General features: G+C 42.0%; 1 protein-coding gene across 1 annotated transcript in view; it reads left to right on the top strand.

The window, feature by feature from the left end:
- LOC110505895 (neurexin-3a) overlaps window positions 1–14,055 on the top strand; it is a 651,746-nt gene that overhangs the window by 614,756 nt on the left and 22,935 nt on the right. The window contains exon 22 of the mRNA XM_090221316.1: window positions 5,890–5,980. Coding sequence (XP_090077442.1) covers window positions 5,890–5,980 — 91 coding nt within the window. The remainder of the gene's footprint in view (window positions 1–5,889; window positions 5,981–14,055) is intronic.

Genomic DNA, 14,055 nt, shown 5'->3' with positions numbered 1-14,055 from the left:
CTTTGATTTTGTGAGTCACTCTCACTCAGATATTACATGTCAAAATGTGTAGAATTTTTCGAAATTTGCTTTAAAAATGAAAAAATGTATTTTCGCCACATGGCAAAATGGGTAGAATTGCAGTTAATCTGCTGTAAAACTGTAAAACTGTAAAAAAAATACATAAAACAATTCTGGGCCCCATGGCAACATGAGTGGAATTACATGAAATGTGTTATAAAATTGCAGAATGTCCTCTCCGCCCCATGGCAACATGAGTGGAATTACATGAAATGTGTTATAAAATTGCAGAATGTCCTCTCCGCCCCATGGCAACATGAGTGGAATTACATGAAATGTGTTATACAATTGCAGAATGTCCTCTCAGCCCCATTGCAAAATGTGTAGAATTTCAGGAAATTGCAAGGCGTGTGGGGGAGTTCACTACAACTTGATGTTCTGGTGCCTCGCGGCAGTTCAAAATGTTGATTGGGGACCACTTTGCTGAGGACTGTGATTGTATATTTGTATTATATTGTATTCAGTAAATTGTGTATCTGCGGGACTCTAAAAAAATACTGATCTTTGTCTCAATGGATATACAACTAATACAATTAATTTCCACGCATTGTCCCCGGGTGACATGTTGTGATTATTGGCACCATTCTCATCTGAGGGTTACATTATGCCTGACACTAGTGAGACGCAGCCGCTTCAGGCACATGTAGATTTTTCCACTGGTTTACACAGGAATCTGCGTGTGTATCTAACGCTGACACATACAAAAATAGGCCAATGCAACCCATGGCTGGACTCCTAGAAAAGAGGTATAATTTTACAATTACAGACTCCATTGATTTTAGGTTCAGCCTAATGCGTCTAAGAGAAATATCCCTATATACTGTGGTGTGTATAAGTGAGCTTGCAGACAGCCAATGCATTACTCCTAACTCTGTGAAAGGGACTAGAGGGAGCCTGCAGCATTGGGTTGTTTATGACATTAAACACTGTCATTCTCAGCCATTTGGCTGCGAAATCGGAGATAATGACACATTTTTACCCGGACTCAGTCAATTACTTTTCTCATTTGCTTTTCGCATCTGCAATATACTCCCTCTGAACGACGGCAAGCAGTCTTTTTCCACAATAAATATATATTCAATGAATCATTTGATATTTACTGAGGGCCTGTATTTGGCAGCACTCCAGTGTGGATCCCCCCCGATGCCTGCCTACTCATCTGTGTGCATTCAAATACTTTTTACTATAAACTGAAAAATTACAAAATACGTACATTATAAATTATGTTTTGGACCGATACACTATATATAGAGGAGGATGTGGACACTCCTTCAAATTAGTGGATTCAGCTATTCCAGCCACACTCTTTGCTGACAGGTGTATAAAATCAAGCACACAGCCATGACATCTCCATAGACAAACATTGGAAGTAGAATGGCCTTATTGAAGAGCTCAGTAACTTTCAACTTGGCACTGTCATAGGATGCCACCTGTCCAACAAGTCAGTTTGTCAAATGTATGCCCTGCTAGAGCTGTCCAGGTCAACTGTAAGTGCTCTTATTGTGAAATGGAAACCCTAACTGTCTCTGGAAGCAGCGTCGGCACAAGAACTGCCCATTGGGAGCATAATGAAATGGGTTTCCATGGTCGAACAGCCTAAGATCACAATGTGCCAAGCGTTGGCTGGAGTGGTGTAAAGCTAACCCCCTTTGGACTCTGGAGCAGTGGAAACGTGTTCTCTGGAGTGATGAATCACGGTTCACCAACTGGCAGTCCAACGGGTGAATCTGAGTTTGGCTGATGCCAGGAGAACGCTACCTGCCCCAATGCATAGTGCCAACTGTAAAGTTAGGTGGAGGAGGAATATTGGTCTGGGGCTGTTTTTCATGGTTTGGGCTAGGTAGCTTACTTCCAGTGAAGGGAAATCTTAATGCTACAGAGTACAATGAAATTATAGACAATTCTGTGCTTCCAACTTTGTGGAAGGCCCTTTCCGGTTTCAGCATAACAATGCCCATGTGCTCTTGTGGCTGAATGAAAGCAAGTCCACACAGCAATGTTCCAACATCTAGTGGAAAGCCTTCCCAGAAGAGTGGAAGCTGTGATAGCAGCAAAGGGAGGACCAACTCCATATTAATACCCATGATTTTGGAATGAGATGTTCGACGACCACGTGTCCACATACTTTTGGCCATGTAGTGTATTTAGCAGATGTTATTGCGGGTGTAGCAGAAAAGCTGTGCCCCTAGCTCCAACAGTGCAGTAAAATCTAACAATACACAACAATACACATGTAGGTATTACAGATGGGTCAGGGAGATTTGGAAAATGTCAGTGAAGACACTTGCCAGTTGATCAGCGCATGTACACGTCCTGGTATTCCGCCTGGCCCTGCAGTCTTGTGAATGTTAACTTGTCTACAGGTCTTACTCACATCAGCTACGGAGAGTGTGATCACACAGTCGACCTGAACAGCTGGTCCTTTTATCCATGGTTCAGTGTTGCTTGTCTCAAAGTGAGCATAGAAGGCATTTACAGTGCCTTGCGAAAGTATTCGGCCCCCTTGAACTTTGCGACCATTTGCCACATTTCAGGCTTCAAACATAAAGATATAAAAGAAGAATCAACAACAAGTGGGACACAATCGTGAAGTGGAACGACATTTATTGGATATTTAAAACTTTTTTAACAAATCAAAAACTGAAAAATTGGGCGTGCAAAATTATTCAGCCCCTTTACTTTCAGTGCAGCAAACTCTCTCCAGAAGTTCAGTGAGGATCTCTGAATGATCCAGTGTTGACCTAAATGACCAATGATGATAAATACAATCCACCTGTGTGTAATCAAGTCTCCGTATAAATGCAGCTGCACTGTGATAGTCTCAGAGGTCCGTTAAAAGCGCAGAGAGCATCATGAAGAACAAGGAACACACCAGGCAGGTCCGAGATACTGTTGTGAAGAAGTTTAAAGCCGGATTTGGATACAAAAGATTTCCCAAGCTTTAAACACCCCAAGGAGCACTGTGCAAGCGATAATATTGAAATGGAAGGAGTATCAGACCACTGCAAATCTACCAAGACCTGGCCGTCCCTCTAAACTTTCAGCTCATACAAGGAGAAGACTGATCAGAGATGCAGCCAAGAGGCCCATGATCACTCTGGATGAACTGCAGAGATCTACAGCTGAGGTGGGAGACTCTGTCCATAGGACAACAATCAGTTGTATATTGCACAAATCTGGCCTTTATGGAAGAGTGGCAAGAAGAAAGCCATTTCTTAAAGATCTCCATAAAAAGTGTTGTTTAAAGTTTGCCACAAGCCACCTGGGAGACACACCAAACATGTGGAAGAAGGTGCTCTGGTCAGATGAAACCACAATTGAACTTTTTGGCAACAATGCAAAACGTTATGTTTGGCGTAAAAGCAACACAGCTCATCACCCTGAACACACCATGCCCACTGTCAAACATGGTGGTGGCAGTATCATGGTTTGGGCCTGCTTTTCTTCAGCAGGGACGGAAGATGGTTAAAATTGATGGGAAGATGGATGGAGCCAAATACAGGACCATTCTTGAAGAAAACCTGATGGAGTCTGCAAAAGACCTGAGACTGGGACGGAGATTTGTCTTCCAACAAGACAATGATCCAAAACATAAAGCAAAATCTACAATGGAATGGTTCAAAAATAAACATATTCAGGTGTTAGAATGGCCAAGTCAAAGTCCAGACCTGAATCCAATCTAGAATCTGTGGAAAGAACTGAAAACAAATGCTCTCCATCCAACCTCACTGAGCTCGAGCTGTTTTGCAAGGAGGAATGGGAAAAAAATTCAGTCTCTCGATGTGCAAAACTGATAGAGACATACCCCAAGCGACTTACAGCTGTAATCGCAGCAAAAGGTGGCGCTACAAAGTATTAACTTAAGGGGGCTGAATAATTTTGCACGCCCAATTTTTCAGTTTTTGATTTGTTAAAAAAGTTTGAAATATCCAATAAATGTCGTTCCACTTCATGATTGTGTCCCACTTGTTGTTGATTCTTCACAAAAAAATACAGTTTTATATCTTTATGTTTGAAGCCTGAAATGTGGCAAAAGGTCGCAAAGTTCAAGGGGGCCGAATACTTTCGCAAGGCACTGTATGTATCCCCACCACACAAACCTTCTCCCTGGCCCTGTGTAGATCTCCTGCTCCTCGTGTGTGTGTGTGAGTGTGTGTGTGTGTGTGTGTGTCTGTGTGTGTGTGTGTGTGTGTGTGTGTGTGTGTGTGTGTGTGTGTGTGTGTGTGTGTGTGTGTGTGTGTGTGCGTGTGCGTGCGCGTGTTTGTTTTACATTCTCGTCAACCCCAGCAGTATATATGGGGCCTACAAACCCAAGAGTATATATGGGGCCTACAAACCCCAGCAGTATATATGGGGCCTACAAACCCCAGCAGTATATATGGGGCCTACAAACCCCAGCAGTATATATGGGGCCTACAAACCCCAGCAGTATATATGGGGCCTACAAACCCCAGCAGTATATATGGGGCCTACAAACCCCAGCAGTATATATGGGGCCTACAAACCCCAGCAGTATATATGGGGCCTACAAACCCCAGCAGTATATATGGGGCCTACAAACCCCAGCAGTATATATGGGGCCTACAAACCCCAGCAGTATATATGGGGCCTACAAACCCCAGCAGTATATATGGGGCCTACAAACCCCAGCAGTATATATGGGGCCTACAAACCCCAGCAGTATATATGGGGCCTACAAACCCCAGCAGTATAAATGGGGCCTACAAACCCCAGCAGTATATATGGGGCCTACAAACCCCAGCAGTATATATGGGGCCTACACTGTACGGTACAATGATGAACCACTGATGACTCCATTACTCCCCTGATATTTATCATTTCATAAAGCTGCTCCATGACAACACTTAAATGATCCCCTCCCTGATCTCCTCCTATAAAGACATGCAGAGGCTGAAAAACGAGTTCATCCGGAGCGAGGGAGAAATAAATCAGAGATGGAGGTGAAGGAGATTGTCAATGATCGAGCCGCCCTCCCTGCTCAATAGCCATGATCTAAAGCAATGCAAATCAATGCATACTGTTAGACAGGGTAAGATGGAGGGGGCAGGGGTGAGAAATTGGACCGAGTTAACAACCGAGTTAACAACCGTGAGGAGATGTCGCCAGGGAAATATCATGGCTGGCGTTTGAAAGAAAGGCTTTGATAAAGACAGCAGAAGTTATTCAATTACCCGACAAAGTAAAGAGTGGAAGATAATGAGCTGGCAGTCACTCAGATCAGAACTAAACTGTACAGTATAATGTTGAGTGCTACAATGTACAGTATAATGATGAAGAACTACACTGTACTGTATAATGATTAATACTACACTGTACTGTATAATGATAAATACTACACTGTACATTATAATGATGAATACTACAATGGACAGTATAATGATAAATACTACACTGTACAGTATAATGATAAATACTACACTGTACAGTATAGTGCATTCATTTCAGAGGGGAGTTTCACTTTTGTTTTTCTACTGTGCCTGGATATGAACTCAAAGGGAAAACTTTACATTTAAAGCTCCTTTATGTATGTTTTCCCTTTAATACTGAAGATGTTCTAGTAAGTCAATAGGAAATGTAAGATTGTGTATGAAATTTTCAATTTTATATTTGTCATTGTTCTCTGACCTCATTGTTCTATCAAATAGGGGGGGGGGGGGGGGGTCATATTGAAACTAATGATCTTATTCGTCTGTGTGTTTTTGTCCACTTCCTGTCTGTGTCCGTGTGTTTGTACCTGTGTTTCTGTTTCTCCTTTCTTTTGTATATTTTGTTTTGTTCTTCTTTCCGCCATGTGTTTGGCCCATGAAGCAGACGACAGACGACATGGTGTCTTCGGCAGAGTGTTCCAGTGATGACGAGGACCTGGAGGAGTGTGACTCTGGCCGTGCAGGTGGGCTAGGTTAGTTTCCCTCTGCTTGCTCTCACACTGCTCTATCTCTCACTCCATGCACACCTGAGGATCAAGCACTGCATCCTATAAAGCATCGTAACCCCATGGACACACAAAGTGTAACTTCCAAAGATAGGAACCCAAAGGACAAATTATGGCAAGACTGGAGATTTCTTACGTTAAAATCTGACTGAATTACAGAAAACATAATACATATCAAAGTGGAAAATAGTGAAATCCGTCATGGACTATTCATATTATAAAATCATATATGTTGCTTTCAAAAACACTGTAAACCATATTAGTTTGATGATTTACACTTGCCCATGGGGTCGTCTGAAGTGGTTTTAACATGGTCACCAAAACACATGCAAATGTTGTCCTCTCAGCGTTGAATGAGAGAGAGAAAAAAAAGACACAGTTAGTGTGAAGATGTGCCATGTTCTCTGTGTTGATGCTTCAAAATGTATCATACCGTGTTTAAGTCCAGTGCTCTATCCATGTGGCACTGTCCTGACTTGCATTTTGACTCATGATACATTTTGAGATTCTCTTCCTAAATATTTGCTTTCAGTGAAATTACTGCGTGATTAGATATCTAGCAGGAATTAAAGTATTGACTCATTTATGTGTGTTTGTATTTCATTTTTAAATGTTTCCATATTTAGAGGCTTGCACTGTAAAACATTTAATAGAGAAGAGATATCATCGAATTTCTGTGTAGAGCCCTGTGGTTTTATTGTTGTTGTTTTTGCTTCAAGGTGAACATGTTATCCTGCTGTCTTATTGCAAACCAAATATGAAAAATACAATATTGAGTTAACTTAGACGTTCCAAATCATGTTCCTCTGAGCTTCTTGAGAGAACTTGGGTTTGCCTTATCTTGTTTGGATAAAATCTGAAAAGCCAGCTCTCTGGCACGGAACTGTGTGTACCAAAACACCAATATGGAACTGTGTGTACCAAAACACCAATATGGAACTGTGGATACCACAACACCAATATGGAACTGTGTGTACCACAACACCAATATGGAACTGTGTGTACCACAACACCAATATGGAACTGTGTGTACCACAACACCAATATGGAACTGTGGATACCAAAACACCAATATGGAACTGTGGATACCACAACACCAATATGGAACTGTGTGTACCACAACACCAATATGGAACTGTGTGTACCACAACACCAATATGGAACTGTGTGTACCACAACACCAATATGGAACTGTGTGTACCAAAACACCAATATGGAACTGTGTGTACCACAACACCAATATGGAACTGTGTGTACCACAACACCAATATGGAACTGTGTGTACCACAACACCAATATGGAACTGTGTGTACCACAACACCAATATGGAACTGTGTGTACCAAAACACCAATATGGAACTGTGTGTACCACAACACCAATATGGAACTGTGGATACCACAACACCAATATGGAACTGTGGATACCACAACACCAATATGGAACTGTGTGTACCACAACACCAATATGGAACTGTGTGTACCACAACACCAATATGGAACTGTGGATACCAAAACACCAATATGGAACTGTGGATACCACAACACCAATATGGAACTGTGTGTACCACAACACCAATATGGAACTGTGTGTACCACAACACCAATATGGAACTGTGTGTACCACAACACCAATATGGAACTGTGTGTACCAAAACACCAATATGGAACTGTGTGTACCACAACACCAATATGGAACTGTGTGTACCACAACACCAATATGGAACTGTGTGTACCACAACACCAATATGGAACTGTGTGTACCACAACACCAATATGGAACTGTGTGTACCAAAACACCAATATGGAACTGTGTGTACCACAACACCAATATGGAACTGTGGATACCACAACACCAATATGGAACTGTGGATACCACAACACCAATATGGAACTGTGTGTACCACAACACCAATATGGAACTGTGTGTACCACAACACCAATATGGAACTGTGTGTACCACAACACCAATATGGAACTGTGTGTACCAAAACACCACAACACACATTTTAACCTTAACTGTTTACTTCCCAAAGAAAATTGTACATTTTAAAGCAAGTTTTGATATAAGCCAGTTAGTCCATCAACATATCCTATAGCTTCAGTTGTAGACATGAGTTAGTCCCATCAACATATCCTATAGCTTCAGTTGTAGACATGAATCACCCATGGACATGACAGATGTAAGCTAGTTATTCCATCAACATGTCCTATAGCTTCAACTATTTACATGAATGACTCCACATTTTTGAGCCAAGCAAATAGGGTTTGATTGTATTGGCTGTTTGGTATGGCAGGGACACCCACCTCAGGTACTGGCTGTTTAGTATGGCAGGGACACCCACCTCAGGTACTGGCTGTTTAGTATGGCAGGGACACCCACATCAGGTACTGGCTGTTTAGTATGGCAGGGACACCCACCTCAGGTACTGGCTGTTTAGTATGGCAGGGACACCCACATCAGGTACTGGCTGTTTAGTATGGCAGGGACACCCACATCAGGTACTGGCTGTTTAGTATGGCAGGGACACCCACCTCAGGTACTGGCTGTTTAGTATGGCAGGGACACCCACCTCAGGTACTGGCTGTTTAGTATGGCAGGGACACCCACATCAGGTACTGGCTGTTTAGTATGGCAGGGACACCCACCTCAGGTACTGGCTGTTTAGTATGGCAGGGACACCCACATCAGGTACTGGCTGTTTAGTATGGCAGGGACACCCACATCAGGTACTGGCTGTTTAGTATGGCAGGGACACCCACCTCAGGCACTGGCTGTTTAGTATGGCAGGGACACCCACATCAGGTACTGGCTGTTTAGTATGGCAGGGACACCCACCTCAGGTACTGGCTGTTTAGTATGGCAAGGACACCCACCTCAGGTGCTGGCTGTTTAGTATGGCAGGTACACCCACATCAGGTGCTGGCTGTTTAATATGGCATGGACACCCACATCAGGTGCTGGCTGTTTAGTATTTCAGGGACACCCACATCAGGTGCTGGCTGTTTAGTATGGCAGGGACACCCACATCAGGTGCTGGCTGTTTAGTATGGCAGGGACACCCACATCAGGTGCTGGCTGTTTAGTATGGCAGGGACACCCACATCAGGTGCTGGCTGTTTAGTATGGCAGGGACACCCACATCAGGTGCCCTATAGATGCTTTTATTTGTGGCTCTAAATGAGGCCAATAAGAAGTAAAGTGCCTTAATGTATCTCAGGTACCTCACCTGGCATTGCTCAAATGACAAACGACTGAGAGACAGTTCCATGCTGCTCAGGCCAAGGTGTTATCAGCACTACCTGATTATCGTCCTCTGAGAGGTCAATTCCAATTCCTCCCAAAGTTTCTATGAGAGATAGCAGGGCTAAAGAGCCCATGTCTGATCTCTACTGTAGCCCTCTGAGCTCTCCAAGTCTCTGAGGACAGATATCATCAGGGCCCCAGTCATCCAATCGTCATATGTTTACACAGAAATTCACACCATTCTAGCCCCGACATCAGTTGACGTGGACAGCTGCATGCTACGTGGTCTCCATATTTATTTTCCGGCATTTTCGTGGGTGAAGCATGTGAGGGATGTTTTTATTTTGTATACTTTCGTTTGACGTTTTGTATGTGACAGGCTCTTTTATATGTTCGGTTCTCTTGGCTTCCGGATTGTGTTTGTTTTGTTTTTGAGTCGTTGTCTTTATCTATCTGCCAATTATCTGAAATACGACATGCCTGTTGTCTCGCCTCATCATGTGCAGCATGAATTTTCGGTGGTTGAAAAATATTTTTCCTCATCTCTTTTAGAGTCTTTGTTGCCATGAGGCTTTTTAGAGCAAACATTCCTGTGTTTTGATAATCAAAGCAAATAAAAAGGCAACAAAATATGTTCTTGTCATCAACTTTTTGGGCCTCAAGCAGGCAGCCATAACATCTAACTGAAGAAAGTTGTGAATTAAGAATGATATATTTTTAACCTCCCCTTCTCCCTTCGTTCACTGCCTACCTTATTTTCCTCCTAAACCCCTCCCCATTCCTTGTCAAGCCATTCTGCATTTACATTGGTTTCAATGAAGATGACATAAAGATTATTTTATTGCCACAAAAGTATATATGCTTTCCTCTTTTGATCTGCTGTCATTTTGTGGCACACATTAACAGTAGTGGCTAACTCAACCTTAACCCATCCTCTTCCGGGTCACCTCCCGGTGACCTCCATCCCTTCAAAGCATGAACTCTAATTGGCTCCATCATGTGTGTCTGACCCTTGACCCCTAACCCTCCATTCATACTAACTGGGCTGCTTTGTCTTCCGGGTCACTTTGAGTTCCGCACCTATCTTTAGGGTCAACATTACCTATTGCGACATCGTCTCTCTTTCTGTTCTGCACTCGTCTGTTTTTGTCTGTCCGTTTGTCTGTCTTCCTGTCCGTTTGTCTGTCTTCCTGTCCGTTTGTCTGTGTTTCTGTTTTGAGGCGTCGTCATGTGACTCTGATCTCTGTTTGTAAAACTGTTTTGTATTCCCCCTTTTCCCCTTAAAGGAATTCCATAAGACAGATACCACTGGCGATGATAACTACACACATTTAAAACTAATAACATAGATTTTATTAATTGATGGGAGATGAAATACCATCACACTCTAAACCTGCTATTCCAATGATAACTGCACGGTAGTGGTAATTTGCAGTACACTCTACATACCAATCTCAAACACCGAAGAAAATGCAGTCCCAGTGCAAAACTGCAGCAACAGAGATATGCACTGTGGGAACGTATTAATGATGCACTTTGGGGCCGTACATGTTGCTGTAGACACAGTGCTGGGCGTTTTAATTACGGAATATTTTGGCGTATATTCCGTAATTAAAACGGCTTATGACATCAGTCAAACTGCAAAAGTGAAACCAAATCTCCCTGTTGGCGGTTAAGAAAAGGCATTCATTCTGAGGGGTTTAGGTTTGGGATAAAAAAGAATAATAAAACAAAATGTGTTCAGTCATCTCTCCGATGGTTGCAACAACTCTGTGTTTCACTCTGAAGACAAGAAAATGTAATTATCACATAGGAAAGTGCAAACTCTCTCCTGAGAACGTATTAGCTATGTGACTCATCCATCTGTCCACATATCTAAAGGTTCGCTTTCAGTCAGTCAACGTCGGTAAAAAAAAAATATTATGGGGAATCGCACTCTCGTCACTTCTGTTGAAGCATCTACAATGACGCCTGACAAGGCCAATGAAATCACCACCTCGCTGGAAGCCAAGCCTTCCACAGGTGATAAGCTTTATGCTCGGATTCATCCCTTCAATTATTCCACTCTACACCTCGGTGTGAACAGGAATGATTCAGGCTAATTAAAAAAACAAGACTGTCTTACGTTCAGCCAACTAAACTGTCCCAAAGTGGTAGAGCATGGTCACCCCCTGGACGTTGTGTGCTGAAGTTTGTACTTATTCTTTAAAGTTTCCAAATCACAAACAATTAGTTCTTCTTAAATATGCTGGTGCAATAAGTACGGTGGCTAACCCATAACAGTCCTAGCCCTGTCTAAGCAGGTGGAGGGGTGCTCTGAGAGATACAGTGCCTTGCGAAAGTATTCGGCCCCCTTGAACTTTGCGACCTTTTGCCACATTTCAGGCTTCAAACATAAAGATATAAAACTGTATTTTTTTGTGAAGAATCAACAACAAGTGGGACACAATCATGAAGTGGAACGACATTTATTGGATATTTCAAACTTTTTCAACAAATCAAAAACTGAAAAATTGGGCGTGCAAAATTATTCAGCCCCCTTAAGTTAATACTTTGTAGCGCCACCTTTTGCTGCGATTACAGCTGTAAGTCGCTTGGGGTATGTCTCTATCAGGTCGCAAAGTTCAAGGGGGCCGAATACTTTCGCAAGGCACTGTAATAGAAAGATCAGGAAACGTTTGTATTTTCTTATTTTGCTTGTATGTAACGCCTTTTTTTGGCACTAAAGAGTCTAAGCCGGGGGTTCTACTAAACTAAAGGGAATTGTTTTAAGCAGATCATACCAAAGATCATTTGGCTATTTGATTTGCAAATGTAATACCTATTGAAGTATCTACATTTGTAGTCGGAAGTTGACATACACCTTAGCCAACTACATTTAAACTCAGTTTTACACATTTCCTGACATTTAATCCTAGTATAAATTCCCTGTCTTAGATCAGTTAGGATCTCCACTTTATTTTAAGAAAGTGATATGTCAGAATAATAGCAGAGAGAATTATTTATTTCAGCTTTTATTTCTTTCATCACATTCCCAGCGGGTTAGAAGTTTACATACATGCAATTAGTATTTGGTAGCATTGCCATTAAATTGTTTAACTTGGGTCAAACGTTTCTGGCAGCCTTCCACAACCTTCCCACAATAAGTCAGGTGAATTTTGTCCAATTCATCCTGACAGAGCTGGTGTAACTGAGTCAGGTTTGTAGGCCTCCTTGCTCACACATGCTTTTTCAATTCTGCCCACAAATGTTCTACGCGACTGAGGTCAGGGCTTTGTGATGGCCACTCCAATACCTTGACTTTGTTGTCCTTAAGTCATTTTGCCACAACTTTGGAAGTATGCTTGGGGTCATTGTCCATTTGGAAGACCCATTTGCGACCAAGCTTTATCTTCCTGACTGATGTCTTGAGCTGTTGCTTCAACATATCCTCGTAATTTTCCATCCTCATGATGCCATCTATTTTGTGAAGTGCACCAGTCCCTCCTGCAGCAAAGCACCTCCACAGCATGATGCTGCTACCCCCGTGCTTCACAGTTGGTGTTGGTGATGGTGTCCTTCGGATTGCAAGCCTCCCCCTTTTTCCTCCAAACATAACGATGGCCATTACGACCAAATAGTTATATTTTTGTTTCATCAGACCAAAGGACATTTCTCCAAAAAGTACAAACTTTGTCCCCATGTGCAGTTGCAAACCGTGATCTGGCTTTTTTATGGCGATTTTGGAGCAGTGGCTTCTTCCTTGCTGAGCGGCCTTTCAGGTTATGTCAATACAGGACTCGTTTTACTGTGGATATAGATACTTTTGGACCTGTTTCCTCCAGCATCTTCACAAGGTCCTTTGCTGTTGTTCTCTGATTTATTTTCACTTTCGCACCAAAGTATGTTCATCTCTAGGAGACAGAACACTTCTCCTTCCTGAGGGGTATGATGGCTGCGTGGTCCCATGGTGTTTATACTTTCGTACTATTGTTTGTACAGATTAACGTGGTACCTTCAGGCATTTGGAAATTGCTCCCAAGGATGAACTAGGCTTGTGGAGGTCTACAATTATTTTTCTGAGGTCTTGGCTGTTTTCTTTTGATTTTGCCATGATATCAAACAAAGAGGCACTGAGTTTGAAGGTAGGCCTTGAAATTCATCCACAGGTACACCTCCAATTGACTCAAATTTAGTCAATTAGCCTATCAGAAGTTTCTAAAGCCATGACATCATGATCTGGAATTTCCCAAGCTGTTTAAAAGCACAGTCAACTTAGTGTATGTAAACTTCTGACCCACTGGAATTGTGATGTTGTGAAATATAAGTTAAATAATCTGTCTGTAAACAATTTTTGGAAAATGACTTGTTGTCATGCACATAGTAGATGTCCTAACATACTTCCCAAAACTATAGTTTGTTAACAAGAAATGTGTGGAGTGGTTGAAAAACAAGTTGTAATGACTCCAACTTAAGTGTATGTTAACTTCCGACTTCAAATGTAAAATAATATAGTTAATATACTTACCATAATAACACATTGAATATCATTGAATAACAGATTCACTACATGGAACAGCAGATAGTCCCATCAAAAAAAACTATAATAATTAAATATTATTTTTTACATGTATTTAACCCCTTGTTTTTGTCACTAAACAGTCTCCATATACTGTAGACTCCCATTCATGTTTTCAACTGTTACCGGGGGACAATCAGACGAGTCTTGTGAGGTCGGTGGGTGTTGTAGAGCAAAACAACTGACATGTGCGTATTTTTGAGAGTCTCATCTTTAGTGTGTAGCCAAAACTGTTTGGAT

Source organism: Oncorhynchus mykiss, chromosome 25 (genome assembly GCF_057628025.1).
Source record: "Oncorhynchus mykiss isolate SJ-2025 chromosome 25, ASM5762802v1, whole genome shotgun sequence".
Lineage (NCBI taxonomy): Eukaryota > Metazoa > Chordata > Actinopteri > Salmoniformes > Salmonidae > Oncorhynchus > Oncorhynchus mykiss.
The sequence above is the reverse complement of the archived record's forward strand: the minus strand, read 5'-3'. Positions and strand labels throughout refer to the sequence as shown.